This window comes from Lycorma delicatula, chromosome 2 (assembly GCF_047948215.1).
Source record: "Lycorma delicatula isolate Av1 chromosome 2, ASM4794821v1, whole genome shotgun sequence".
In the NCBI taxonomy this organism is placed as follows: domain Eukaryota; kingdom Metazoa; phylum Arthropoda; class Insecta; order Hemiptera; family Fulgoridae; genus Lycorma; species Lycorma delicatula.
In genome coordinates this window covers 118,029,302-118,055,144 of record NC_134456.1, presented here as the reverse complement: position 1 = coordinate 118,055,144, position 25,843 = coordinate 118,029,302, and the positions used below count along the sequence as shown (strand labels likewise).

At 26.8% G+C, this 25,843-nt stretch overlaps 1 protein-coding gene across 3 annotated transcripts; it reads right to left on the bottom strand.

Moving 5' to 3' along the window:
- Positions 1-1,440: 1,440 nt before the first annotated feature.
- Positions 1,441-24,848, bottom strand: LOC142319173 (uncharacterized). Of its 3 annotated transcripts, none has more exons than XM_075356159.1 (2): positions 24,334-24,848; positions 1,441-2,114 (listed from the first exon to the last, which is right to left on the bottom strand). In XM_075356159.1, exon 2 carries the CDS (start codon positions 2,094-2,096, stop codon positions 1,677-1,679), a length of 420 nt encoding a protein of 139 aa, XP_075212274.1. In that variant the 5' UTR covers positions 2,097-2,114; positions 24,334-24,848; the 3' UTR covers positions 1,441-1,676. The 3 variants fall into 3 exon arrangements, with proteins under 3 accessions (XP_075212274.1, XP_075212273.1, XP_075212275.1); XM_075356158.1 differs by lacking the exon at positions 24,334-24,848 and adding an exon at positions 9,964-10,486; XM_075356160.1 differs by lacking the exon at positions 24,334-24,848 and adding an exon at positions 9,165-9,187.
- Between the last annotated feature and the right edge of the window lie 995 nt (positions 24,849-25,843).

The following is a 25,843-nucleotide window of genomic DNA, read 5'->3' as shown; positions in this document are numbered from 1 at the left end:
TAGTGACGATACTTTAAATGAGAGATAAATTACAAATACCTCAAATATGTAAGATAAATCTAGTTTAACATATTCTGCATTCTTAAAGATATTTATTTTCAATTCTATAAGGTAGAGTAAGTGCTATCCCTGCAATTTTCTTGGCGCGGGATAGAACTTTCTCTACATATTCCAGAATTTAACAGTTTCCTTTAAAAGAAACCAAATTTAGTGAAAAAACTACAGCAAATATTTTATCATATGTGTTTAATTGTTTTTTGTTTTTTTTTTGGAAATTGAAAAAATTTAATTACTATTTAATTGATATTAATTTAATAAAGTTCAACAAATAACATAACGTTTACATATTTAGCTACATTTTATATTATTTACATTGTTGTGTAGTATTTCATAATAAAATGAGATGAGATGAACATGTTTTTGTCATGTTAGAACGAGAATGGATAATACAATAATAAATGTGTATATTAACACCAGGTGTATTTAGGCTAACTAGATAGACAGCTGTCAAGAAGAAGAAAACAAGACTGTAGGAAAAAAATATAAGAAATATATAGTAAATAACATAGGAAATATTACATTGATATATGTTAATAATAATTAAATGACAATCGTGCAAAAGAACATATAGAGAGCATTTAGGAAAGTAAAACTGAATTTTTAAATATAATAATTTTTTTTTATGTTGTTTATTTAAAATTTTATTCAATATTTATTCATTTTTATTATAATTTTATTTTATTCAATAGAATTAAATGTTCCTTTAAATAAAATTGTTTTGTTTGTTATGTTTAATATCTGATTTCTTAACACAAAACAAACCAGAGAAAGATCATTTTTGTTTCCTACGCAAGATTTTTCACATAAACGCTTAACTAATCGACACTAAATCAGAAACTCAACAAAATCCATATTTATATATTAATTGGGACTTATAGACGCGATTTTCAAGTTTATCCAGATGATAATGATTCACAATAAAAGTAATTTCAGATACACAGATACCTTCAGTCACTAACATGGATAACACATTATTTGAAGGTGCAAACTGCTTACTGAAATTATGTATATATATATATATATATTTTTTTTTTTTTTAATAATATAATTAAAAGTGTAGTATTTATGAATGAATACATAATTCAATAATATATATAGGGATTAAAGAATAGAAACGGCATCATATTTTAAAACTGTAGTATTTAAAACTTCTTTCTACCTCCTAGTGTCCCTAAGTTTTGAAATATTAAGACGTTTCCTACTTTAATAACACTCTTTATATATATTTTTCTTTTTTTTAAATTTATTTAGTAGTACAATTTTTATCAATAAATATTTAGCAATTTGCTGTGCTGATTTGAATAAGGTGAATATGGGAACTAGACAAGAAACTACCTTTGTCTCATAAAAGTAAAAAACCCAATAATTTTTTAAAAATCATAATTTATCAAACTGATTTTATTGTCACATATTTTTATAAAGCACAAAATTCTGAAAGTTAATAAAATGATAATACACATATTAAATTCAATTTTTTTTTTTTTCAGAAACGGAAAGTGTAGTTTCAATAAAATAACAAAAGCATAGATTTTTTTTTTTACAAATCAATATTAAAAATAATAACATAAAATAAAATTATTGGTATTAAGTAAATATTTTTTTCTTTAATAATTATTTTACAGAGGGAATAACCGGGAAAATAATACTGATGCTTGATAAAATTCAGGCTTGCATTTACCAGTCTCATCTCTGATATATCCAACTTTACAATTAACTGCAGATGTACTAAAACCAGTACCTCCAGTTTGTCCAAAACCAAGATTGATATCCGAGTCCATCTGATTCTGTAAATTTTTATTTTCCCATCCAATATGTGGTGCTGCATAATAAGTATCACCATAATCGTAGGCATTGTTTAACATTTCTTTATCAGCATCGCAATCCGGAGTTCCCTGATTATCATGAAAATCTTGGTCGTTATGGAGATCTCCAGTTTCTGTTTCTATATGAGAATCTTCACCGTAAAAGTCTTGCATACATTTTATATTGTTTATTATAAAACAATTTGATGAAATTATTAAAATTAACCAGTTCATTGTATTCCGTTAAATAATCTGTAAAAATGAAATAAAATTTATTAGATAAATTAAAGAACTACTCGAAATAATTGAGGAACAAACTAAAAAGAGCACAGTTTTTTTATTTAAAATTATTTATTGTTTTTTAATTTCCTTGTACTTCATACGAGGAATAATTGTAAACGAAAATTTTGGTTTTTAGATTTCACCAGAAATATCTATTTTGACCATCCCTGAATCCATTTTGAATAGTTTTTTCTTGATGTCTGCACGGACATACGTACAAATGTATCTAGTATAACTCAAAAACGAATAGTCGTAGGATGTTGAAATTTCGGATTTAGGACTCTTGTAAAATCTAGTTGTGCACTTCCCTTTTTGATTGCTATCGACTGAACCAAAAGTGTCCAAAAACCCCACAAATCCAAAATAATTTAGATATTTGGATTTTTTCTTAACTGCCGTAATAAACACTCATTGATAGATTTTCAACGATATATCATGTTATATTTATTTAGATTGGTTCCAGAGTTACAGCCAAATGAAATTTTAATTAATGAAATATTTGGATCTTAGAAGGGGAAGGCACATCGGTTCGAATCAGACTTCATCAGCTTTTTTTTAACTTTTTTTTTAAATTTAAATATATTGATTTTTTAATAATTATTGACCTGTGATTGTAAAAATGTATTACCATTAATAATAATCCAATAATTAGACTTCATCTGCTTTTTTTTAACTTTTTTTTTAAATTTAAATATATTGATTTTTTAATAATTATTGACCTGTGATTGTAAAAATGTATTACCATTAATAATAATTCAATAATAATAATAATAACAAAAAAATATCAGAAGTTATTAATACATTTTAAGTACATAAAAGTCATTTTCTGTACTTTTCATTTAAAAATAAGACATTTAAAATAGAATAATATGTAATTTAATAGGCGTACAAAGTCATGTGATGTGGTCTGAACCAGAAAAAGATCTGGTCTGGACCAGATCTTTTTTTGTGTAAATGAATTTTCTGTTTCGTGTTTATTCAAGTTTACTTCTAATTTATTACTTCATATTGCTCCATATTTAAACAGTACAACCGCTTAATTTAATCTTAATTTGTTAAATCACAAATTTTTATTCAAAAACCTTACATATAGATAATGTATGAACTGTTTTATATCCTGATCCTGATCCTTATCTTTTTTCATAATAATTTTTTTGAGCGTATATATGTTTATAAATAAAAACGTAATTATTTATAAAAATAAATTCGCCTTAACTTTCTGATTTTTTATTTTTTCTCTGTGTTGTGCTCTTTCGCAGAGGTTTATTAGAACGCAAGAAAATGAAAATTTTTAATGAGAAATGAATTTCATGAATAATTAAATTCTAATGATAGGCCTAAATCTGCTAGACTATATATTGATATATTAATTATTGAACATAAAGAGTCAGTATGATATTAGCATGGTTTATCTAACAGATTATACGAAGTTTAGTTTACGGTTGTGTAAGTTTACTGAAAAAATCGAAAAACAATCCATACATACAAAATCGATTGTGAATATATTGTTTGTGTATAATTGTAATTAAATTTTTATGGTATCTATTATAGAAGTAAAAAACTTTTTTAAAATGTAAACTGATTTTAGTAGAATGAAAAAAATTAATATTAAGACGCAGGTTTTGATAAAAAACAATAGACAAGTAGAAAAATATTTGTCAGGATGTAGAAAAAATAATTAATTATAAATTCCTTTTTTATTGTTATATTTTATTAAATTTTTATTACTTATACTTTTTTTTTTTCATAAGAGTCTTTTTTTCTTTAATTGTACATACTATAGTATTATATAAAAACACAGTATTAATTGTAAAATTCCCATGACAAATTATTCTGAATCAAAATTCTCATCTAAAACATTTCTTATTCAAATTTATGAATTCAGATGATCCACCTTTTAAACTGGTTTTTTCATTACTTTCAACAACAACAAAAATTATAATAATAATACTCTCGTTGATATATTTTAGGATTTTAATTTATTACTTTTTGTATTAGCGAAAGGAGGGTAAAATTCAGTCACTTTAATTTTCAAAAAAAAAATTTTAGGAAATTTTATTGTGAGTTAAATATTTCTTTTTATTATATTTAGAGCAATGTTTTACTCGTTTATATTGATTTGACGCATGACCGGACAAGTATTTAATATCGAATTTATAGAAAAATGTTAGATGGAATCTGATAATATGAATATGGACACTCAATATATGGAGACAATCATATTATATAAAAAATACCTTCGTCCTTAATACTCTAATTTTAATAATTATATGATAAAACGAACTTGAAAAAATATTACCAAACTATAAAATAAAATTTTTATGATAATAAATTTCTTTTTTTAATAGATAATTATTTTAATTTTTATTTATCAAAGACGTATATTTTATGTATATTTAGAAACTAAACTTCCATTGCGCGGAAAGATTCCAGTTTTACAAACTTATATAACTGACACTGGCATTTTTTTCCCACCCGCTGAAAATAAATTCAAAACAAACTGTTGATAAATAAATAGATTACCTGGAATTGCGGAAGTAACTGAATAGTATAAAATACAGAATATAGTATCCTGATATTTTTATAATAATGTTAGGTTATTCAGTGTGATTATATCAACTGCTGTTTTTCGATGAAATAAAAGTTTTCTTAGTTTAATAAAAAATAAAACTTGATTTTGAAAAAAGCATTAAAATGTTCCAAGTTAGCGAAAATTATAAGAGAAATGATTCAATTGACTTCGTGTTTGTCTTTTGGTTCTGAATTAGGAAATGACCATCCTTGATGTTAAATATATTATAAGTAATCTCAGAAGTTGCTCTCATGATGTCATCTATTCCAAGTATTATGATATTTTCGTTGCATACCTTCTTTTAAAGAAGGATAATGTAAAGAAATTAATAACGTGATTAAACGGTGATTTTCAGATGTAAAAGACAAATTTGAGTAAAAATAAGCTTGGTATAGTTACTGTGGATGAACTCGTACTATTGAGAACCAGACGATAACCTTTATTAAAACTTTAAAAATAAGAACTCAAACACATTCCAAGCATTTAAGTACAAAAATAATTTGTTTTTTTTTTAAGCTATTCAATTATTTTTATTTCTGCTAAGTCAATGCTGAAAGGATTAGAAAATAAAAAGATCCTCTCCCAGATATCTCAGAAGCCTTATCAATAAAGTCTGAAAGTATTTCTTAATAATGATTAACAACATAACGGCGAATTGAAATGTCGTATCATGGGTAAACAAGTAAAAAATAGTTGGGAACCGTTAGTTTAAACGTGAATGGAATAACTAGTTTAGAATTATGTCACAGTACAGTTTATTTAATCATTGGGAAAAATTATAACTGAAATTTTTATTTAATCAATTTGTAAGTAAATAGAATATTCAAAATAATGTGGAATTGATGTGGCCACCACATGACTTCCTTGTACGCCTATTAAATTACATAAACATTTTTTTATAATCTTTTTTTATAATTAGAATCTTTTATTAACAAATTAGAATTCTTTTATTAATAAATGAAATTTTAAATTATAAAAAAAAGTTAAAAAAAGGAGATGATATCTGATTCGATCCGATGTGATTCAAATTCCCCTTCTAACATCCAAATATGTCATTAATTAAAATTTCATTTGGCTACAACTCTGGAACCAATGAAACTAAGTATCACTTCTGATAAATCGTTGAAAAGTTCTAAATGAGGGTTAATTACTGTACTTATGTGCATGCGTACATACATACAAACATACGTACTAAAAACGTCACACCGAAACTAATCAAAATGGAATCAGGGATGGTCAAAATGGATATTTCCGTTGAAATCTGAAAACCAAAATTTTTCGTCATCACAATACTTTCTTTACTTCGTACATGGAAGTAAAATTAGATCTTCAGATAAAACATAATTACAACCTTTGATTAAAAATAAAAATTATTAAGCTGATGATAAAATGTTCAAATAAATTGTTTTTGTGGTTACTGATGGTTGCTAAGAATTATAAAATATTTAGAAAGAATTTTTAAAATAATTTATCAAAATAAGTTGGACTTTAACTTTTTTACGTACAGACAATAATAAAACGAACTGATAACAAAATTATCTAATAAAATAATAATACTAAATTTATAATTTGTTAACTCGCAAAAAAGTCTTTTCCGTTGTAGCAAAATTCTTCATGGTGACTAATGTCTTGACATTGTCTTACTTACTTTTTTCTGCGACTTTATGAGCAAAATAAGCTTAAAATTAACGTATCACGTATAATAACTGATAATTGGTATCAGATCATCAACCAATTTGCAAGGATATTTTTACTAAACATGTTTTCTGAAAAAGCTTACTTATTTACTTTGATTAAATATCAGATTAAACTTCAAAAAAACAACTCAAGAGTGCTTAGCGTTCACCATCCACAGTTTCAGTTTACGTTTTCCAGGTTTTCATAAACTAGGGTCACCTCTTCAAATGGGAAGAATTATTTTGTATTACTTATTCAATGAAAATCGGGACAGTCATTCTTCACTTAAAATCACATTTCCCAATGATACGATCGGTTAAAAATTTAAATAAATCAAAAAAATACAAGCTACAATAAATATACGAAGATCCAGTTGCAATTTTATCACAAAAATAAAATCAAATTTGTTAAAAAAATTGTTATTTAATATTACGAAACAAAATATGGTTACTTGATAGATAAGCTCCATGTTTGATGGAAGAAATCAATATTTTTAATTTCTATTAAAATTAAAATTTTATCATTTGACCCCATAGCCTTTTAATGTTTCGGGACGTATATAACTTAAAAAGTGGTAATTAACTGAGATAGATTATTATTCTGAGAAACAATGGCTCCGAAATAGCTTTAGACTAAAATGACCTGAATTCGCTTCAATAATAAAAAAATGTTCATTCCACATGTGCATTATTCTTTGTATTATGTCAGATCATTTTTATTTTTTTTTTAGCTGATAAGTTATTAAGAACAAAGAAAGAAGCAAATATTTAAAAATACATTTTATGAAATAGTTGTCAACAATAAAAATTGATAAATATTAAATGATTGAATAGGTGTATATAATAACGAACATACAAAATATATTAGTTTCTGTAAGCATTATTTTGTACTGAATTATAAACATTTTAATTATAAGCATTATTATTCTGTAAGCATTATTTTGTACTGAATATAACAAGTTCAAAACTAAAATTCACTAAAATTAAATTTATTTAATGAAATAGTAATTGCATAAAACTGCAAAACGAAATTATTAATTGAAATCGATTGTAAAAGATTCAGTCAATGCTAAAGATAACATTACTTAATTATTATTTTACTTTTTTCAATATTAAGTTAAAACTAATCTTGACTATAAATAAATATATAATTTACATATAAAATCAACGAAGTTAATACCCGGATTAGTACGTACAAACAACATTTATCAATTACCGAGTTAATGAGATATGTGTGTATGTTCCTTTTCTCAGTAAGGAATGCATTAAATTAAAGATTTATTAAGACAAAATTATATACTTCTGGCCTGTTTTTGTTTAATTTATTTACAATTTTTTAATGCAAATAAAAAGTCTAAATAGTTGATATTTAAAATTTTTTCAGAGATATTGAAGTAAAACGAAAGCACAAGAATTACGTAATTATAAAAAAATTATTTTAAAATATGTGATATCCGCAGAAGAATTGAAATGAGAGTAATTAATCGGTGCTACGATCTTTCACGTTTATTTCAATTTCTTGAAATCCTTTCTATAAATAATTACTAACGCGTATAATACGTGTATAATAATAGTAAAAGAAAATATTTCTTAAACATGTACAATTTTCCTTATAAAGATTATTTTTAATACTAAAAAGTAATTTAATCAAATGTTCTGCATGTTTTGATTCTCTATTCACCGATATAATTTACAATATCTATTCAACTGTGTCTGGAGATATAGCCTGTAAAATAAAAAAGTATATGAAATGATTTTGTACGCGTTTATTTTAGTAAATTTTTAAAATTAATTTCATGCATTATTTTTTTCTTAATTTATTCCAAAAAGTAATTTAAACCGTCTCATCGGAAAATGAAAATCATTATACCGATAGATTTAAAGATATTTTTCATATTATTATGTGAATATGTCTGGCAAGAAATTTCTTCAAGTAATATTTATACAATTTTTAAATTTCTCTTCATAAATTAAACAAATTATTTAAAAAGTTTCTTCATATTCAAGGAATTTCAGGGTAAAAAAAGCTGTTAAAATATTGCATGACTTTCCCGGCTATTAATAATAAAAATTAAAAGGAGTCAAAAAAACGTAGAATGTATATTTTTTAGAGGTAAAGAAAAAATTTTAAAAAAGGTTTTACTAAAAATATCTATATATAGGTAAAAACTTAACAAATTTGCTAAGTAAAGTTTTCTCTGAAAGGAGCACCCCCTTCAACAAAGACTAAAATAAGAAAAATAAAATTCTTCTAAATAAAAATAATGATATGTTTTAAATGAATAAAAGTATAATAAGTTACATTCTTCTAAAATATTATTATTCAAAATTATTTTTAATAATTGCCCTGAGAAATTTTATTTAGATCATTAATAGGATCATTCAAAAGAGGATTTAATAAAATCCTCTTTTTCAAACAAAAATTGTAATTTTTTTTTTAAGAAACAGCTGGAAACATTTCTATATAAGCCGATCCATCAACAGAAAAAGAAAAAAATTATTTTTAGAATGTTCAGTAAGTTAAAGAAAAAAGATTTTATGTAGATAAGCGAAATATCTGCAAGTGTTATAATTTACGATCTGCAGGAAAAATTATAAATTTACTAAAAAAAGCATAGTTAAAAGCATAGTTATTATTAAATGCGTTAATTTTTTAACAATAAGTAATTCCCAGTTAAGCTAAAGTTAAGCAATATACAGTACACTGGGACTGCTAATAAGATTTTATATAACTATTCCTGCTATCAATGAATTTAGATTGAGTATACATACAGATGGCTTTTTAATTTGTTTTCGCATTTTTGAATCCTATTCATCTGCAAAGGAAATCAGTAATGTAAATTTTGAAAACGAATTAAGTAAAGCAGCTTTATTGCAGTTTCTTCCCCTGAGAAAAATTAACATTATGTATATTCATTTATTTTCTAGCAACAATCAAATATAATTTTATATATATATATATATATATATATATATATATATATATATATATTATAATATAATTTATATGTATTTAAAAATAAAACATGATGCAACAATAAAACGTAAAAATTATTATTCAGCATTAAATATTACAATGTGTGTGCGCGCGTGCGCACGTATAAGCGCACATGCCTTTCTAAAACATTATTATTTAAACTTACTAAATATATTGGCTGTAAAAATGTTTCAATCGTTAATTTTCAATTTTTATTTCCTTTCTAGATTTTTGCTACTAACTGGAATAAAAAAATTACTTTTGTGTTATAGAAGAATTGTGTTTAAGTAGAATAAACCAACATATTCTTTAAAAAATAGAAAATTATTATTATTATTATTATTGTTACTACTACTACTACCATTACTGCTTTCTTGCGTATCATTCTTACATTTGTAGATATTATTAATTAGGCGTTTACTAGCTCATATGTTATTTAATTTACGTATAGTTTTTTAATTATTTAAATACAAATGAAAAGGTTAATTTAATTAAAGCTTGTAGCCTACATATATTTGATAATTTCATGAACAAATATTATTTTTTGTAAATAATTTTGAAATTTAACAAGTTAAAAATTATTAGCCTACTTACGTTTATATTTTTCTGCGTTCCTTTAAATATTAAAATAATTTTCTACACTTTTTACTTTCAGCGTCCCATTGTTTCCCTTCTGGACATGTGTAAGGAACATTAAATACTGTACGAGTATCACCAGTCAAATTTTTATTTTTTCCACTTTCAGTTGTATCTATTTTAATGTAATCTTCTGAGTCAGATATATTATTTAATATTGCCGGTTTTGAAACAGGTACTTCTTTGTAATTAACATCAGCGATTTCTGTTTCAGACTCAAGAGTGAACGTATTTTCAGGTGCATCTGTTGAACCGAAGTTGTTTCTGTGGTGAAGTATTTTATCAATTCGATTTTGAACACGAGTTATTGCACCGCTTAAAAAATCACATTGAACACCATTATTTTCGTTATTAGTTATTAAAAAAATTAAATTTAATAACAAAAATGATTTAAACAAATAATAAAGTAAATTAAACATGGTTATTTCACACTTAATCTGCAACTCAACTGTATAAGAATACTACTGGCAGTGTTCCAGTATCGGTGAAGCTTAAATAACACAGCTATCAAAATAATTTTCCTTACTATTGAAAAAAAAGTTGATGTAAACCGTGACTACATTTGACCTTCACATAATGTTAAGAAAAAATAAATCACCACCGGTAATTCCCTTCTAAAAAATAAAAATGAAAAACAACTTATTTTTATTATTACTATATTAGTACTATGAACCATAAAATTTCGTTATTTCTTAACATAAATTACACCTACATTCATATACGATAGAATGTATAATGAACACGTAATATCGTTCTTAGTAAATACATAGGTAATTTTCGAATATTTTATTACGGTTAACATTCAACCAGATGACATTAAAAACCTTTATTGAGTTATACGATTAATTTTTCTAGAGAATAAATTTCATTTTTTATTTACTTTAACAACTTGTACACCAATATCACAAGTTCAGTAAAATTATGGCGCAATTAAGTTTTAAGACAACTAAACGAAAAACAAAAAATGAGTCATTCAGATTATTCTTTATTTGGGATTATATTTAAATCGAACCCAATTTGACCCCCTTCAACAAATTACGTTTTTATTATCAACTTATAGTGCTTTTATAATACAACTGCTAGGAAAATAAATCGAATCAAAATGTTCATTAAAAACATTTGGGTCCAATAGCCCCTCCTTCCTCTAACCTTGACCACCAACCTACTGCATATAACATTTTTATTAACAACTACAACTTAAAAAACACATAAGGTATTAAAAATTCAAAAACGTTTTAATTCTGTGGTCAGTCCCATGGAACTTCTTTTTTTTAAAAAACATTGTAATCTTGCCTACATTAATACTAGTTAGATTTTTAATCTCGAAAATTAAAGTTTTATAATGTTAATATTTTAAATACTGGTCATGAAGCATCTTTTTATGAACAAAATTACACCTTATTCGTAAAAATCCAACGAAAAACAACAGAGTTATTGCAAAAGTAGGACTTATCAAACTGGCGGGAATTTTTTTTTTTTTTTTTTTTTTATTGTTGCCATATCGGTTTCATCATTCGTTTGGCAATAACTCTGTTGTTTTTAGTAAGATTTTTACGACTAAGGTGTCGTTTTGTTCACAACAAAATGCTTCATAAATTTTATAATACAACACAATTTAATAAAACTAAAAATTCCTAAGATATTTAAGATTGAAAAAATTGAAACGGCCCCCATTTTGAAATTTTTTTGACAAAGAGTATCGTTATTTTTTTACTAAAAACCATTATTTTAAACAACATTTTATTGCGTTATCTTCAACCGTTCTTGAAAAATCATTTTTTTCTTAAAAAACACAAAATGTAGGACAGAAAAATATGCGTTTTCAGACCTATGTTCAATGGATACTTTTTCTCAGTATGTTAAGTAGAATCATTTCCCAGAGTTTGGCCTCACCATTACAGGACACCTGTATATATAAATAATTTTTTTTTCCAAATCTCAATTTTTCTTTTCGTGAAGGGGATTTTGAAGTAGGAGGCGAAAACTGTTTAAAGATCATTTTCAACATCCCTTTCCTACATCAGCTCCACATAACTTCCTAATTTTAAATAATTTAAAAAAATTGTATTGTCATACAGAAACTCAATTTTCTATGACCATAGCTAGTTCGAACGTATTAATCAAAATACAGACCAATGTATGTATTTATCTATATAATACCTTCGAAAAATTTCTATAACTTCTTTGTCTTTTGGACTAAAGGGATCTTGAAACGTCAACATTTGTAAATCTCCGATACCATATTTCGGCTGATTGCTATACTTTCTCTTTATAGCTACGCTACTCCAGCAACAGTAGACATTTATCCGGGAATGTAAAAGGTAACTGGGTAAGTGAGTAAATTACTTTACATTATTCATTAGTTAACTGTCTTCACTGTAGAGATATCTACATTGTAAAAGAGTATCATGTCATTTTTAGAGTCGAGAGAATATAACTTAGGTTTTAATGAATAAATACATACTTTATTCAGATCTTTATAAAATTACACTGTCTCGTATCATTAGCACATGTGGTAGTAAAAACTCTAAAATATGATAAAAAAGAAACAAAATAATCCTGCATTTGTCTGAAGGACAAAGGGAAATCGTGGAAAAATTTTGATTAAAGCATATTCTAAATGTATGAAACTAATAAATATAATGAGAAGTTATTTAGCTCAGATTACGACATAATATAATATTTCTTAAAAATTATTGACAGAGATTTTTCTTCGTTAATTCAATTTCAGTTATAATTTATTAAAAATAAAAAAAGGAAGATCTTCAGCCTTTTTTCTCGTAGCCTGAAATTTAGGGAGAAAATACTTTCGTTGTTTGGTCAAGTGAATTTTATATTTTTTTATTCATTTTTGTTACTTTTATTTAATAAACTATTTTTTTCTATCAAAGGCAGAAAATTGGTAAATTTAAATGCATTTAAGAATAAAAATTTATAAAATTCAATCTACATGAATCATATGTATACCTCCGTCAAAAATGATCCTGCTGCACTGTTTTTTGCATTGAAAATCCGTTTCGATTTTATTAAACAATTTCAGTATAACATTTTTAAGAAGAAACTATACTTAGGTATACATCACAAGTAGCCATCATATCTCATCATTAACTTTAATAACAATCAGTAAAGTACAACAGCATTGGTTTGCTCTTGTTGCAAAAGAAATCACTCTGATCATACCGTAAGTGACCACACAAGGTCGATATTTCATGAGTTTTCAGTATTAGTCAGTAGTAAGTGTGTCTAGAATTTCTGATTTAGCGCTTTTGTAGATTCAGTGAAGAAGGTATGAAAGACGAATTACACATCGCTATCCTTCGAGAGGAAAATATCTCTTGTTATTTTTGTAATGGTTTGCCCTCTTTGGTGACTTGAGACTCAATTCGTCTACTACCTTCTGATTGTGCATCTAATAGAAGTTTTAGTATTTCACACTCATTTATTAACAAAATCTTGATCTATAACCAATAGCCTTTTTTCTCTATCAGTTTTGCTAGTTCACAAGAAAAAACTAATTCTTAATCAAATAAAAGCTTTAAACATTACAAAATGTTTCCCAATGGGAACTTTATTAATGCTTACCGTTCGTAATGTTTTTCTACTGTATTTCCAAATTTTTAAAAACCTAATAAGTGTAATTCATTGAAATTTTATAAATTTATTATTGTTGTTATCGTTATTGTTGTAGGAACTTTGTTTAAGATAGTTAAGTTAGTATTTATAATATATTCAGTAGTTCAGATTCATTGCGAGTACGCCGTGAAGGTATTAATAAAAACTGAATTGCGCATGTTAATTACATGCATTGCGCGTGTAGGATAGGATGTTTTAAATTTTTCTCAGAATAACTTAATATGTAAAGCATTTTTTTTTATTTTAAATTCATTTATACATGTGAAATATTGCTAAATAATTTTGAAAGCAGTAAACCTTCTTAATAACAAGGTTTACCTTGCTAATCAAGTAATAATTTACATAAACAAAGTGACTGGAGTAATATGATACCTTCTTCACGTCATTACAGCTTACATATAACTAAATGGTGAATAAAATAAATTTTGAGTAGTATTTATTTACTTTTTTTTAATTTTTCTATACTTAAAACGAATAATCAAGTTTTCTAAAAAAATTACTGTTATTATATTGCAGGCATAAGGAATATAAAAAATACAAGCATAGTATTGAATAATTACTGAGAAATAAGATTACTGTAATTTTGACCTTAAAATACGACATAAAAATTGTTACTTTACTTTTATATATTTTCTGTACTTTTTCGCAATTAAAGCTTCTGCAACATCTCTTAATAAAGGATAATAACATTTATTTACCTTATATGCACCTGGTTGTTAACTTTATTCTACGTATTTTATATTAAATGGAAGCTAGTTTAGTGATTTTTAATCAGAATTTTTTATTTATTTTAAAAGTAAGGTAAAAATTAGTTTTTTACCTTACCTTACCTTACCTTAGTTTTAAGGTTTTAAACCTTAAACTTAAATATTACAGAACACCTAATACATTAACAGAAATATATTACAAGGAATTTCCTTCAATTCGTTCACATTTTTATTGATAACTTTATTTCGGATCTGGATAAATAGGACTTTAAACGTTTGTAATATAAACTAGGAAAGAAATTATTATTTAACTTAATTTTTTATACAAGACCGAATTGTACTTTACTAGGTTAGTTTGATAGCGTGTAGCAGGTACGTCACATAAAAAAAATTAAGATAACTATAATCGTAAGTTGTAAGATTCATAAAAAAATAAATTCTTTTATTAAGCCCTGACTAGTCTGAACACCGACTAGTAAGTTATCATCATGGATGTGAGAATATTAAATATTTTGCATATATTATTTAAAGAAAAAAAAATCAGTCATTTACTTCATTACATTTTTGTTACCTTGTTGACAGAAATATAATGAAGTAAAAAGATTAATTTATTTTCTTTAATGAATATCTTTATCAGCTTAACTAACAAGAAAGCAAGGATCTCGAAGCGCTGCTTAAAACGATCCCTCATATAACACAAAAGTATTCTGAAAATTTGAAAAAATCGGTCGTTGGTTCTCGGATGTTGCACATCCGAGAACCTTAATGTAAACCTTAAGGTTTACATTAAGGTTGATATAAAACATAAATTCATTGCATATTTAAAGAATATTTGTAATTAATTTTTTTTTTAATTTTATTTAAACATTAAATTTTAAAATTAATAAACAACAAGAATCCCCTTATTAAATCTTAAATATTACAAAATGGTATCAAAATCAATTCATTAATTTACAATAATACTAGTAATATTTGCTTTATTAATTTTTCTCTTATACAGAATTTGAGTTATATCATATTTATCTGATATAACTGCTAGGTCCTAAAAATACCGTCAGCAACGGTTGGAAACCGTACCAAATCAGTTTAAATAGATTTAAATTATTTTAACCTAAATATTTTATTTTAATTAAATAATTAATATGTAGAAATAATCACATTTTCCTGTAAAAAAATATTACCGTATATATCCATGTTCTACGAGAACCCATGTTAGGAAAATTGAAAAAAAAACTTTTTTTAAATTGTTACTTTTGCATTTTATTAACGAAATGATTGTAGAAGATTGAATGTATGACAGTATTTTTTATCTAGATGTCAGTCTATATTGTAAATACAGAAATTAATTTTAAATTAAATATTAAATTTTAATTGAAATTATAGCAGATATTTACCTTTATTACTATCATCAGTTCTCGAGTTTTTTCATCTGTAGAATAGCAATTAACTTCATAATCACTTGGCCACAAATAATCATCCTCACGTCCATCAAGAGCGCTCGAAATACAACACTTCTTGAACGATTTTTTAAACAAATCATCCGGTATCATATTTCTGACCGAAGAAAATAATATATTTACAAATTTGTAGCAAAGACGGATTCATTAGTTTAACGGATGATTTAGTTTCGTGTTGGCCATCCAGTTCGTATACTGTTTACGGAGTTTGGTTTTAAATGGTTAGTTTAATCTCGATATCTAGAGGTTGAAGAATAAAAGATCTCATTCCACCAGAGATGCGATGGTTCCGGAACGTTGTTCCGGTACTCCGGTCTCCTTTTTTGGAGAAATAAAAAATGGTCCTTTCACATAAAGTTTGTTTTAAGTTAAAAGCCAATAAAAATTATAAGCTAAATTATAAAAATCAGTCCGAAAGAAAATGGTCCTTGCTTTTGGATATCTACAAGCAAACGGCGACAAGACAAGTCGCTAAAAAACTAAATCACGAAAAAAGTTAAATTTGACGTGAAAAAGATAAGTTTTACTTCTTATCAGTGTAAACATCGAAACAAATGTGAATCTTTCATAACATGTCTATATGAAATATTCATATATGGACATGTTCATACACTTTTTTCATAATATTGTCATATAGCCAGCCGCCTGTTGCTAAATAGTCCAGTCTAGTCTATGAATAATTCATTATTCATCCAGCTCTTTTCCTCTGCTTTTATGAAAATATCGGGTGGAAACGTTTCATTTTTTTATAGATGATTTCATTTAAAAATTACATACGGAAGTAATTTTTTCCCGTCGGAATATATTTTCAGCATCATTTATCAATATTTTATTTCTAACCGACAGTAGTATCTGAACACTCTTTGTACCAGAAGTCACTATGGTCAGGTACACATTCCCAATTTCATCGAAGGAATTAGTGTTCTTTTTCGTGAATTTATAACCTATCATTCAATTTTCGTATTCTTCCGGTAGCCGCTGTGCTATTATTGTTCTTCTTCAAATAGAAAAACTACGTCGACAAAAATATCGGCATATTTGTGTAGAAATCAGATATAAATTGACATACTTTCGATATATAAGTTGCATATTTTTATGCTACTTCCGGACATTTCGCATTTTTTCGTCGAAATGCACACTTTTGTTTTTATCAGCTACGGGATAATCGTTTTCTTTCTTTCTCCACTGTAAAATGCAGGACTTTGCTATATCAAATTCTCTACCTAGTACGACTTCCATGCTCCTTTAATTAAGCAATAACACGCAACTTTTCTGCAACACGAATAAACGCACCCACTGGGTTGGTCTAGTGGTGAACGCGTCTTCTCAAATCAGCTGATTTGGAAGTCGAGAGTTCCAGCGTTCAAGTCCTAGTAAAGCCAGCTATTTTTACACGGACTTGAATACTAGATCGTGGATACCGGTGTTCTTTGGTGGTTGGGTTTCAATTAACCACGCATCTCAGGTATGGTCGACCTGAGAATGTACTAGACTACACTTCATTCACACTCATACATATCATCCTCATTCATCCTCTGAAGTATTATCTAAACGGTAGTTACCGGAGGCTAAACAGGAAAAAGAAAGAACACGAATAAACGCAGTCTCTCTTTTTTTCACTCATTCTGTTGTTCAACTGTACACGAAACCGTTCTTGTACAGTTGTCACAAGGAAAACTGATCATAAAATGGCTAAAAAATGATCGATAAAAATTTTTCCATATGAAATAAGAATAGCTTTGTATGTATAAGAAAAATCCTGAGAACAAATCCAATAAGTCTGGCGCCTCGTCTTAGAAAAGAGTTTTATTTTCTAATACCGGTAATTACGCATAGCCAAAATCTGTGTTTTATATAAATAATTCTATTTCAATGAATTTAGTTTTGTAATCAAAAATAATATGACGAAATTTACCTCCCTGGTGCGCCAAGTACCTGCTACGCCTTCTTCTACTATTCTCATCACCTGCTCTGCTGCATCCGTAGTGGATCTACATTTACAGAAGCCGCATTGTTGATCACTCAAACCAACTCTATTTCTATGTTTCGTCTAACCCTATTCTACACCATCCACTCAAGAAGTTTGCAAGCATGATTAATAAGACTAATCGGTCGGTATCCTCCTGAAGAAATCTCAGCTCCTGGTTTCTTAATAAAAACTACTCTTACTTCCTTCCACGTAGAGGAATATACTCGTCGAGCAGCATCCCGTTCATGATCTCCAATATCCCTTCCAGTACCTTTTCCACTAGTATTCTTATAATCTCGGCCAGTATGCCATAGGGTCCTGGGCATTTCCTGATTTTTATCTTTCTAAATGCCTCAATCAAGTCCCGCATTGTAAACATCTCCATAACATCCGCTACTATCTCCTCTCTAGGGGGATTATCACACGACGCAAATATTGAAATCATCAGCTCCTTCACCTGATGCTCAGTCACCGCAGGACGTCTTCTTTTAAGTCTACCAGTAACCAAACGGAAGCTTCTTCCCCAAGGATTTTGATCGATACTCTCACACAGAGACTTCCAACACCTCTTTTTAGCATTTTTAATCGCCGTTTTATATACAATTCTAGCTGTTAGATAATTGCTTCAAGCCATGTCCCTTTCAGGGTACATTCCTCCTTAACAAGCGTTGGTACACCCTTCGCATCTTCCATGTCTGCTTCCTGATAGCCTATATCTCTTCAGTTCACCAGTATGCATGCTTATGTTTTTTCTTGGGAACCAAAACACCAGATTTTTTACATTCGTCTTGAACTATCGTAACCAATTCGGAGACGTGATCCCAATCAGTCAGTCAGCTTGTATACATTCACCGAAAAGGAGAGTTCTTTTCTGGAGACCATCATTCCTGGCGGAGTAATACTAATTACACCTGTCCTTCTTTCATAAATTACATACAAATTATCAGAAAGACTCTCGGTTTCTAAGATCGACCAAGTCACGTAATCGTTAACTCTCTCCATTGGAACAAATGCGAGATCAATCACTGAATGAGAGGACCATCTTCGGAAGGTTGCCCCAGCTTCGTTAATGCATACTAAGCCTAACGCACTTTTCCTATCACTGAGGTCCCAGCCCCGAGTATTGCTTACTTCTCCGGAAAATTCAGGACTTTTGGAATTAAAATTCCCAGCAATTAATATATTCTTCCCTCTATGTTGAGCAATTTCCTCAGTGCGATCAACAAAAACTCAGCAATACCCGCATTGGGCGAATGATAGCATGAAAAACTGGTAACACTGCCCAAATCAGCCTATACAAAACCATGTCTCGCTCCACTCTTAATCGGAACGCCAGGCACCGGTGCCTGGTGCCGATCAAAAACGAGTAGTCGTAGGATGTTGAAATTTCGGATTTAGGACTCTCGTAAAATCTAGTTGTGCACTTCCCTTTTTGATTGCTATCGACTGAACCAAAAGTGTCCAAAAACCCCAAAATCAAAAATAATTTAGATATTTAGATTTTTTCTTAACTGCCGTAATAAACACTCATTGATAGCTTTTCAACGATATATCATGTTATATTTATTTAGATTGGTTCCAGAGTTACAGCCAAATGAAATTTTAATTGATGAAATATTTGGATCTTAGAAGGGGAAGGCACATCGGTTCGAATCAGACTTCATCTGCGTTTTTTTAACTTTTTTTAAAATTTAAATATATTGATTTTTTAATAATTATTGACCTGTGATTGTAAAAATGTATTACCATAAATAATAATTCAATAATAAAAATAATAACAAAAAAATATCAGAAGTTATTAATGAAGTCATTTTATGTACTTTTATTTAAAAATAAGACATTTAAAAAAGAATAATATGTAATTTAATAGGCGTACAAAGTCATGTGATGTCCAGATCAGATTTTTTTTGTGTAGTTGAATTTTCTGTTTCCGAGTTTATTCAATTTTACTTCTAATTTATTAATTCATACGAGTATTACTCCATACTTAAACAGTACAGCCAGAAAAATTTAATCTTAATTTGTTAAATCACACATTTGTATTCAAAAACCTTACATATAGATAATGTATGAACTGTTTTATATCCTGACCCTGATAAATTATATATAATATCTTTATAAATAATAGCTAAATTATTTATAAAAATAAATTCGCCTTAACTTACTGATTTTTTGCAAAAGCATTGAACAGTTCCAAGTTAGTGAAACTGATAAAAGTAATAATTCAATTTACTTGGTGGTTTTTCTTTTGGTTCTGAATTAGAAAATGACCATCCTTGATGTTAAATATTTTATAAGTAATCTCAGAAGTTGCTCTCATGATGTCATCTATTCCAAGTATTATGATATTTTCGTTGCATACCTTCTTTTAAAGAAGGATAATGTAAAGAAATTAATAACGTGATTAAACGGTGATTTTCAGATGTAAAAGACAAATTTGAGTAAAAATAAACTTGGTATAGTTACTGTGAATGAACTCGTACTATTGAGAACCAGACGATAAACTTTTTTAAAACTTTAAAAATAAGAACTCTAACACATTCTAAGCATTTAAGTAAAATAATAATTTTTATTTCTGCTAACTCAATGCTGAAAGGATTAGAAAATAAAAAGATGACTTCCATGTACGCCTATTAAATTACATAAACATTTTTTTATAATCTTTTTTTATAATAAGAATCTTTTATTAACAAATTAGAATTCTTTTATTAATAAATGAAATATTTAAATTATAAAAAAAAAGTTAAAAAAAGGCGATGATATCTGATTCGAACCGATGTGATCCAAATTCCCCTTCTAACATCCAAATATGTCATTAATTAAAATTTCATTTGGCTACAACTCTAGAACCAATGAAACTAAGTACCACTTCTGATAAATCGTTGAAAAGTACTAAATGAGGGTTAATTACTGTACTTATGTACATGCGTACATACACACAAACATACGTACTAAAAACGTCACACCGAAACTAATCAAAATGGAATCAAGGATGCTCAAAATGGATATTTCCGTTGAAATCTGAAAACCGAAATTTTTCGTCATCACAATACTTCCTTTACTTCGTACAAGGAAGTAAAATTAGATCTTCAGATAAAACATAATTACAACCTTTGATTAAAAATAAAAATTATTAAGCTGATGATAAAATGTTCAAATAAATTGTTTTTGTGGTTACTGATAGTTGCTAAGAATTAAAAAATATTTAGAAAGAATTTTTTTAAATAATTTATCAAAATAAGTTGGACTTTAAATTTTTTACATACAGACAATAATAAAACGAACTGATAACAAAATTATCTAATGAAATAATAACACTAAATTTATAATTTGTTAACTCGCAATAAAGTCTTTTCCGTTGTAGCAAAATTCTTCATGGTGACTAATGTCTTGACATTGTCTTACTTACTTTTTTCTGCGACTTTATGAGCAAAATAAGCTTAAAATTAATTATCACGTATAATAACTGATAATTGGTGACAGATTATCAACCAATCTGCAAGGATATTTTTACTAAACATGTTTCCTGAAAAAGCTTTCTTATTTACTTAGATTAAATATCAGATTAAAATTCAAAAAAATAATTCAAAAGGGCTTAGCGTTCACCATCCACAGTTTCAGTTTACGTTTTCCAGGTTTTCATAAACTAGGGTCACCTCTTCAACTGGGAAGAATTATTTTGTATTACTTATTCAATGAAAATCGGGACAATCATTCTTGACTTACAATCATATTTTCCAATGATACGGTCGGATAAAAATTTAAATAAATCAAAAAAATACAAGCTACAATAAATATACGCAGATGCAGTTGCAATTTTATCACAAAAATAAAAGCAATTATGTTAAAAAATTGTGTTTTAATATTACGAAACAAAAATATGGTTTCTTGATAGATAAGTTCAATGTTTGATGGAAGAAATTAATATTTTTAATTTCTATTAAAATTAAAATTTTATCATTTGACCCCATAGCCTTTTAATGTTTCGGGACGTATATAACTTAAAAAGTGGTAAATAATTGAGAAAGATTATTATTCTGAGAAACAATGGCTCCGAAATAGCTTTAGGCTAAAATGACCTGAATTCGCTTCAATAATAAAAACATGTTCATTTCACATGTGCATTATTCTTTGTATGATGTCACATCATTGTTTTTTTTTTTTTTTATCTGATGTTACTAAGAACAAAGAAGCAGATATTAAATGATACATTTTATGAAATAAATTTCAAGAATAAAAATAGAAAATATATTAATTGATTGAAAAGGTGTGTATAGTAACCAGCAAATAAAAAATATTAGTATACCGGTGAATATTATTTTGTACTGAATATAACAGGTTCAACACCAAAATTCGCTAAAATGAAATTCATTTAATGGAATAGTAATTAGAAGTACAAAACGGAATTATTAATTTGAAAAGATTGTAAAAGATTCAGTCAACGCTAAAAATAACATTACTTTTATGCAAATGATCGTCAAGAACGTACGTCAACTAGATCACCATATTATTATAATTATTATTTTACTTTTTTCAATATTAAGTTAAAAATAATCTGGAGTATATATATATAAACAAAAACTCAACGAAGTTAATACCGGAATCGTACGAACAAACAACATTTACCATTGGCGGAAGTCAGTTAATGTGGCTCGTGTGAGTGTGTGTACATACACACACTCACACGAAAAGGAACATTCCTTTTCTCAGTTAGGAATGCATTAAATTAAAGATATATAAGGACAAAATTATATACTTTTTTTGTTTAATTTTATTTACAATTTTTTAATACAAGTAAAAGGTCTAAAGAGTTGATATTTAAAATTTCTTTAGAGATATTGAAGTAAAACGAAATGCACAAGAATAACGTAATTGTAAAAAAGTTTTCTGCATGTTTTGATTCTCTTTTCACCGATATAATTCACAATATCTATTCAACTGTCAGGAGATATAACGTGTAAAATAAAAAAGTAAATTAAAAGATTTTGTACGTGTTTATTTTAGTAAATTTTTAAAATTATTTTCATGCATTAATTTTTTTTTTTTTTTTATTCCATAAAGTAAATTAAACCGCCTCATAAATAAATTAAAATTAAAAAACTTCATAAATTAAACAAATTATTTAAAAATTTTCTTCATATTCAAGGAATTTCAGTTTAAAAAAAGCTGTCAAAATATTGCACGACTTCCTGGCTATTAATAATAAAAATTAAAAAGGAGTCAAAAAAGGTTGAAGAGGTAAAGAAAAAATGTTAAAAAAGGTTTTTCTAAAAATATCTTTATAGAGGTAAAATCTAAACAAATTTTCTAAAGTAAAATTTTCTTTAAAAAGACACCCCCTTCAATGAAGACTAAAATAAGAAAAATAAAATTTTCTATATAAAAATAATGATATGTTATAAATAAATAAAATAAAATAAGTTGCATTCTTCTAAAATATTATTATTCCAAATTATTTGTATTAATTGCCCTGAGAAATTTTATTTAGATCTTTAATAGGATCATTTAATAAAATCATCTTTTTCAAAGAAAATGTGTATATTTTTTTTATGAAACAGCAGGTGTTAATTCTATACGAGCCGATCCATCAACAGATAAAGAAAAAATTTTGTTTTTAGAATGTTCAGCAAGTTAAAGAAAGAAATTTTTATGTAGATAGGCGAGGTATCTGCAAGTTTAATCAATTATGGTCTGCAGGAAAAATTTATAAATTTACTGATAAAAGCATACTAGTTATTATTGTATGCGTTAATATTTTAACAATAAGTAATTCCTAATTAAGCCAAAGTTAAGCAATAGATAGTACTTTGTGACTGCTAATAAGATTTTATATAACTATTCCTGCTAACAATGAATTTATATTGAGTATACATACAGATGGCTGCCAACTGTTTTTGTTTTAATTTATTTTTGCATTATTGAATCCTATTCATCTGCAAAGGAAATCAGTAATGTAAATTTTGAGAACGAATGAAGCAAAGCAGCTTTACTGCAATTTCTTCCTCTCAGAGAAATTAGCATCATGTCTATTCATTTATTATCTAGCAACAATCAAATATACTTATATAACTTATGTATATTATATATTAATATAATTTATATGTATTTAATACTGATGCAACAATAAAAATAATCATAAAATTAACTTACACGTAAAATTATTATACAGCATTAAATATTACACTGTGTGTGTGTGTGTGTGTGTGTGTGCACCACAATAAAAAAATTACTTTTGTGTTATAAAAGGATTGTGTTTAAGTAGAATAAACCAACATATTTTTTAAAAAATAGAAAATTATTATTATTATTACTACTACTACTACCATTACTGCTTTCTTGCATATCATTCTTACATTTGTAGATATTATTAATTAGGCGTTTACTAGCTCATATGCTATTTAATTTACGTACAGATTTTTAATTATTTAAATACAAATAAAACGTTAATTTAATTAAAGCTTGTAGCCTATTTATATATGTTTGATAATTTCACGAACACATTTATTTTTGGTAAATAATTTTAAAATTTAACAATTGGGTAATAAATTATTAGCCTACTTACGGTTGTATTTTTCTGCGTTCCTTTAAATATTAAAATAATTTTCTACACTTTTTACTTCCAGCGTCCCATTTTTTTCCTTGTGGACATGTGTAAGGAACATTAAATATTGTACGAGATTCAGCAGTCAAATTTTTATTTTTTCCACTTTCAGTTGTATCTATCTTAATGTAATCTTCTGAGTCAGATGTATCATTTAATATTGCCGGTTTTGAAACAGGTACTTCTTTGTAATTAACATCAGCGATTTCTGTTTCAGACTCAAGAGTGAACGTATTTTTAGATGCATCTGTTGAACCGAAGTTGTTTCTGTGGTGAAGTATTTTATCAATTCTACTTTGAACACGAGTTATTGCATCGCTTAAAAAATCACATTGAACACCATTATTTTCGTTATTAATTATTAAAAAAATTAAATTTAATAACAAAAATGATTTAAAGAAATAATAAAAAAAATTAAACATGGTTATTTCACACTTAATCTGCAACTCAACTGTATAAGAATACTACTGGCAGTGTTCCAGTATCGGTCAAGCTTAAATAACACAGCTATCAAAATAATTTTCCTTACTATTGAAAAAAAGTTGATGTAAACCGTGACAACATTTGACCTTCACATAATGTCAAGAAAAAATAAATCACCACCGGTAATTCCCTTCTAAAAAATAAAAATTAAAAACAATTTATTTTTATTATTACTATATTAGTACTATGAAACATAAAATTTCGTTATTTCTTAACATAAATTGCATCTTCATTCATATGATAGAATGTATAATGAACACGTAATATCGTTCTTAGTAAACATAGGTACTTTTCGAATATTTTATTACGATTAACATTCAACCAGACGACATTAAAAACCTTTATTGAGTTTTACGATTAATTCTTCTAGAGAATAAATTAAATTTTTTATTTACTTTAACAACTTTACACCAATATCAGAAGTTCAGTAAAATTATGGCGCAATTAAGTTTTAAGACAACAACTAGACGAAAAACGAAAAATCAGTCATTAAGATTATTCTTCATTTGCTCAACTCAGTTTTTACCTTTTTTTTTTTTTTTGGAGTGATAAGTCAGATACTAGTTTGATACAATTTACATTTTTTTTATTCTGTGCTAATATTTAACCTCAACATAATTATTACGTTTACTGGTATCTGTAACACATGTTCCAATTTTTGTCTTTTTCTACAGTTTTTACCTTCTCCATATCCTTCGATTACCAAATTAATTAAAACTAAAGTCTTAAAACTTGCCCCACACACCGTCTGTTTACAAAATCCTAACCCGTTTCTTTATCCTGTATGTTTTATAACCTCTTCATTTAAATAACTATGCATCTAATTTTATTATCGTGCTGTAAAATTACATTTTAGAGATCCCTTTTCTTTTCCTTTCCCTGTTATCCATGTTTCACTAACATAAAGCGCTATAATTCAACCAAAAAAGATAATACAAGCGACGCTACACTTGCGTAAACCTAAATTGTGATCAGCTGTTTTATTACA